Below are 6,000 nucleotides of genomic sequence, written 5' to 3'. Positions count from 1 at the left end.
TTCCTCTTTTTGGCATCTTCCAGGGAGACCAGAAACTCGAACCTGGTGGACACAGAGGAAGGAGGTCATGGGGGTCATTGAGCTATCACTGTTTTATCTGTGTGGGGTCAGCAGTGGCGTTTTCCACTCCACAGAGGGACATTTTGCTCCAGCTCAGAGTTGGTGGCGTTCGATCCTCACCCTGTACATTTAATCGGATACATTTTGTGTCTTCTAGTGGAGAAACCAATATCTAGGTGTACTCTGCCCAATGTAAGAGGATCTCCAAACACTCAGAAGCTCCTCCAGTAATACAGACCCCTTAAATCTCCTTATTCATGGAATCCGTAAATGAGGTTAAACTGAGAAATATTTTATTAGAAAAGCAAACGTTTTATTTAACGAAAGGGGAAGTAATACGGATTATGGACTAATAACCTCCAGCCTGTGTTGTGTTTTGTGTCACAGGATAAATATCACTGTGTATCCTGGACCCTCTACAGATGGAATCTCTGCAGGAAGCGGAATGTTAGATATACTCTACAGTGTATCTAATGTTTAGAAAGAGGTTTATTTGGCATATTTAACCCCAAAAAACTCCACAATTGTGAACGTAAGCAAATGTCTAGTAAGTATCTAGTAATATTCACAAATAATCTGTCACAAAATACAGAATATTTCAGCTAAATACGGTGATTTACACTATAATACAAAGGTATCTGAATATTGGAAGATGCTCTATTAAATCATTTAACCACTTTGCATTCCAGCCCCTTTCATACGACACCAACTCTCACAATCTATATTTCTGTCTATACTTTCTAGCTGCCATATGTGCGGCATCAAACCAGTACTCACTTTTCATTATAGATCGGATTAAGTGTCTTTTTCTTTACGGTTGTCTTCTTCCGGCTGGACCACCGCCTGTCGGGGAGCAGATATATCCGGACGTAGGGATCAGCCCCGTGACTTGAGCACTGGATCAGATTCCTTGACAAAAAGACACGAAGCAGCATTAGTTATATTCCATTCTCCCCGGCCAGGGCTGCATGTAGACTACAGGAGGATCATTACCCCACTGAGAACTATAGAGACGGGCCGAGAGCTTGGCTTTACCTGCAGCCGTTGATTGATACAAATAGGCAGTGACGCAAGGAAGCATATCGTACGGAGATGCTGATCTCTCCGGACACAACACCGGATCCACTGGAAAACATCAAACATTACAGGTCATCGGGGTCTTATCACAGCTTGGACACATCATGGAAGATAACAGAGGAGAACATCTACAATAACACCAGACACACCTGGAATCATCATTTAGGTCAAATATGGAGGAAGCGACAGAGTTAAGAGAGATGAGGCTGGGGGCGATTCTCTTCAAGTGTCTTAGGTTTGGAGTACGAGGAGCCGAGTTGGTACCAGTGTTTCCAGAAACCTGGTTGACAGTTGGTCTTTGCTCGGACGTCCCGTGGTTCACCCGTTGGGTCGTGTTACCAGAACTCTCCTTCCGGACCAGTTTGTTCTGTGGAATGTTGTGGATCTGGCTCTGCTGGGCTGGAGGTTGCTTGTGAGGCTTCCCATGCTGTTTCTCCTGATGGGTCCTCCTGATAGAGACCGGTCCATGTTTCAAGGAGTTGATTCCAGCATAGACACTATCGGGGTCAGGATCTTCTACGTGCATAACCTGGGAACATATCATTTAAAGAGATATTATCATTATTTTATTATTATTCTCAAATGATAATAATACAATAATAACAAAACATCCAGTTATAACCAGCAACCCATTGTCTGGAATAGTTTTATGTTAGTAAACTATTTGGCCATAAGAAGGACCTCAGACATAGGACATCTCTGTGACTGCCCAGTAAATAAATAAATAGTAGATTGAGCGTTCTCCCTTCTCTGCGTCTCCCTGGAAATAAATGTATCCACTTATCAGTGGGGAGAAACGAGAGATAAAACCCCTAATATAGAGGTCCATGGGTGGAACACTGGGATGGGATCAGCGAACAGCTCTTTGCTCACCCTCAGGACAACCTTCATCTTGATGACACTGTTGGGCCCGGAGTTAGAAAGTGGGAATTTCTGGTCCACAGTCAGATCTTGGCTGGTGAGGAGATGATGGAGAGGGATGTCCAGCATCCCCAGCGCACACTGTCTGTCATTGTCTTTCACCTGCAGATACAAGGTCACAGCTATGTCCCGGGTACAGTAGGTCTGACGTTAAACTCACATTTTCTGGCACTACAGGAAGTCACTGTGTTGGCAAAATTTCAATTAATAGCAAAAAATCCTGACTACAATCATGGACCTGTGGAAATAAGATGAGATCCGCTCATATCAGACACATAAACTGCTGATCACCTATTGTTTAAGGTTTTATATCCATTCTCTAAGCTTGGATATAGAATGTAAGCTCTACAGGGCAGGGCCTCATGTGAATGGTTAAATATTCTCTGTACAGCGCTGTGTAATATGTAGGCACTATGTAAATAACATAATAAATGAATAATAGATAAGTGCTGATTGGCTGCTTCTAAATGGGACCCATTCAGTCCGTCCATCCAGTAGGAGGAAGGAAGGAGGAGGAGGGAAGCCCCGAGCTGGGGGTGGTGTGCTCCTACGGGAGCCGGGGGTGGCGTGGTGTGCTTCTACGGGAGCTGGGGTTGGCGTGGTGTGCTCCTACGGGAGCCGGGGTGGCGTGGTGTGCTCCTAAGGGAGCCAGGGGTGGCGTGGTGTGCTCCTACGGGAGCCAGGGGTGGCGTGGTGTGCTCCTACGGGAGCCAGGGGTGGCGTGGTGTGCTCCTAAGGGAGCCGGAGGTGGCGTGGTGTGCTCCTACGGGAGCCAGGGGTGGCGTGGTGTGCTCCTAAGGGAGCCGGGGGTGGTGTGCTCCTACGGGAGCCGGGGGTGGTGTGCTCCTACGGGAGCCGGGGGTGGCGTGGTGTGCTCCTACGGGAGCCAGGGGTGGCGTGGTGTGCTCCTACGGGAGCCAGGGGTGGCGTGGTGTGCTCCTAAGGGAGCCGGAGGTGGCGTGGTGTGCTCCTACGGGAGCCAGGGGTGGCGTGGTGTGCTCCTATGGGAGCCGGGGGTGGCGTGGTGTGCTCCTACGGGAGCCGGGGGTGGCGTGGTGTGCTCCTACGGGAGACGGAGGTGATGCGGTGTGCTCCTACGGGAGCCGGGGGCGGTGTGCTCCTACGGGAGCCAGGGGTGGCGTGGTGTGCTCCTACGGAGACGGAGGTGATGCGGTGTGCTCCTACGGGAGCAGGGGGTGGCATGGTGTGCTCCTACGGGAGCCGGGGGCGGTGTGCTCCTACAGGAGCTGGGGTTGGCGTGGTGTGCTCCTACGGGAGCCGGGGGTGGCGTGGTGTGCTCCTATGGGAGCCGGGGGTGGCGTGGTGTGCTCCTAAGGGAGCCGGGGGTGGCGTGGTGTGCTCCTACGGGAGCCAGGGGTGGCGTGGTGAGCTCCTATGGGAGACGGAGGTGATGCGGTGTGCTCCTATGGGAGCCGCGGTGGCGTGGTGTGCTCCTATGGGAGCCGGGGGTGGCGTGGTGTGCTCCTATGGGAGCCGGGGGTGGCGTGGTGTGCTCCTACGGGAGCCGGGGGCGGTGTGCTCCTACGGGAGCCGGCGGTGGCGTGGTGTGCTCCTACGGGAGCCGGGGGCGGTGTGCTCCTACGGGAGCCGGGGGTGGCGTGGTGTGCTCCTACGGGAGCCGGCGGTGGCGTGGTGTGCTCCTACGGGAGCCGGGGGCGGTGTGCTCCTACGGGAGCCGGGGGTGGCGTGGTGAGCTCCTACGGGAGCCGGGGGCGGTGTGCTCCTACGGGAGCCGGAGGTGGAGTTGACTCCGATATCACCGCGGTGCCGGCTGCGCACTCTTCCAGACACTACAGTACCCCAACATCGTAGATCTATGGGGCCTTCATAACAAATCCAGGTCACCCAGGGCACGTCGCCCCGTAGGGTGTGCACAGGATTCTACATTACACAATTGTGGGAATCCATAATAAGAATTTGCTTTTAATGTGAAGGTGAAAAATAAATGTAAAGAGGAGAGTGTTGTGGTGTCCATTATCTACCGTGTGTATCCTGTGTGTATCCAGTGTGTGTGTCTAGTGTGTGTATCCTGCGTGTATCCGGTGTGTGTGTCTAGTGTGTGTATCCTGCGTGTATCCGGTGTGTGTGTCTAGTGTGTGTATCCTGCGTGTATCCGGTGTGTGTGTCTAGTGTGTGTATCCTGCGTGTATCCGGTGTGTGTGTCTAGTGTGTGTATCCTGCGTGTATCCGTGTGTGTGTCTAGTGTGTGTATCCTGCGTGCATCCAGTGTGTGTGTCTAGTGTGTGTATCCAGCGTGCATCCAGTGTGTGTCTAGCGTGTGTATCAATCGTGCTTGTCCAGCGTGTACCAACCTGTGTGTCTAGTGTCTGTGTCCAGTGTGTGTGTCTAGCGTGTGTTCCCAGCCTGACCCATGTGTGTGTCTTTTGTCTGTGTCCAGCGTGTGCGTCCAGCGTGTATCCAGTGTGTGTGTCTAGCGTGTGCGTCCAGCGTGTGATACCTCCAGGTGAAGGTGCTGCATGTGGACATCCTGAACAAAGAAGGCGAAGGCTTGTTCCCAGACCGGGTCCTTGGTGGCCGAGCACGTCTGAGAGGAGAGATAAATACACGGACGTTAGACCGCTCTGAGTTATATGATTAATATGTTATTATCTGTAGGATTCAGAATCACTGATTATCAGACATCAATCTGTTATAATGTAACTGAGAGTGAGATATATTGATACATTGTATTAGGTGTGAATACAATGATCTGTGGGAAGGACATACTGTATGGGCTGTGTGAATTGGGAATTACGTGTTATCTATTTCCTGACAGCACACGTGTCATGTGTGGCCCAGCGTCACGTGACAGCCATGATCTGAGGATACGATGGGGTGTGTTTGTCTCCTGGATGTACAGCCCAGTTCTGAGGAACATGTTATTATTATGTCCTGTAGAGCTCTCTGTGATACATGGGAGAAATAAACAGGTAAATCCTTGTATCCTGTCCTGTCTCTTACCTTGCTTTTCACTGACTTCTTTCCCACACAGATAGTGACGTACGAGCTGGGCTCCTTCTCACACTGCAGAGAGTAACAAACAGCAAAGATAACTGACGGATAGATTCCATATATTGCACACTATGGGGTCACACCTCTATACGGGTCACACCTCTATACGGGTCACACCTCAATACGGGCCACATCTCTATACGGGTCACACTTCTATACGGGCCACACCTCTATACGGACCACACCTCTATACGGGTCACACCTCAATACAGGCCACATCTCTATACGGGTCACATCTCTATACGGGTCACACCTCAATACAGGCCACATCTCTATACGGGTCACACTTCTATACGGGCCACACCTCTATACGGACCACACCTCTATACGGACCACACCTCTATACGGACCACACCTCTATACGGACCACACCTCTATACGGGCCACACCTCTATACGGACCACACCTCTATACGGACCACACCTCTATACGGACCACACCTCAATACGGGTCACATCTCTATACGGGTCACACCTCAATACAGGCCACATCTCTATACGGGTCACATCTCTATACGGGTCACACCTCAATACGGGCCACATCTCTATACGGGTCACATCTCTATACGGGTCACATCTCTATACGGGTCACATCTCTATACAGGTCACATCTCCATATCTATTTTGCAACTGAAACTTAATTAGATTTTATACATTGTATATATATATATATAGTATTTAAACAAAAGAGAAAGAGGAGTCGCATTGCTGCACATCCAGAGACTTATTGGTAATATCTAGTAACAACCATTGTAAGACAATCTGGAGAGTGTACTACACTGATCACCCACAACATTAAAGCCACCTGTCTTATATAGTGTAGGTCCCCTCTGCCCCGTAGAGGCCTCCACAAGACCTCTGAAGGTGTCCTGTGGTATCCGGCACCAAGACGTTAGTGGCAGATCCTATA

At 50.6% G+C, this 6,000-nt stretch overlaps 1 protein-coding gene across 1 annotated transcript in view; it reads right to left on the bottom strand.

Annotated features, from left to right (window-relative positions):
• Positions 1 to 5: 5 nt before the first annotated feature.
• The window catches only part of ESYT3 (extended synaptotagmin 3), a gene marked incomplete at its 3' end in the record, with an annotated part of 47,293 nt that continues 41,298 nt past the window's right edge, over positions 6 to 6,000 (bottom strand). The window contains exons 15-21 of the mRNA XM_075181409.1: positions 5,041 to 5,103; positions 4,538 to 4,624; positions 2,011 to 2,160; positions 1,287 to 1,666; positions 1,096 to 1,185; positions 838 to 969; positions 6 to 42 (exon numbers count right to left, since the gene is read on the bottom strand). Of these exons, the coding sequence (XP_075037510.1) occupies positions 6 to 42; positions 838 to 969; positions 1,096 to 1,185; positions 1,287 to 1,666; positions 2,011 to 2,160; positions 4,538 to 4,624; positions 5,041 to 5,103 (939 nt within the window). The remainder of the gene's footprint in view (positions 43 to 837; positions 970 to 1,095; positions 1,186 to 1,286; positions 1,667 to 2,010; positions 2,161 to 4,537; positions 4,625 to 5,040; positions 5,104 to 6,000) is intronic.

Source organism: Mixophyes fleayi, chromosome 7 (assembly GCF_038048845.1).
Source record: "Mixophyes fleayi isolate aMixFle1 chromosome 7, aMixFle1.hap1, whole genome shotgun sequence".
NCBI lineage: Eukaryota > Metazoa > Chordata > Amphibia > Anura > Limnodynastidae > Mixophyes > Mixophyes fleayi.
This window is presented reverse-complemented; position numbering and strand designations above follow the sequence as displayed.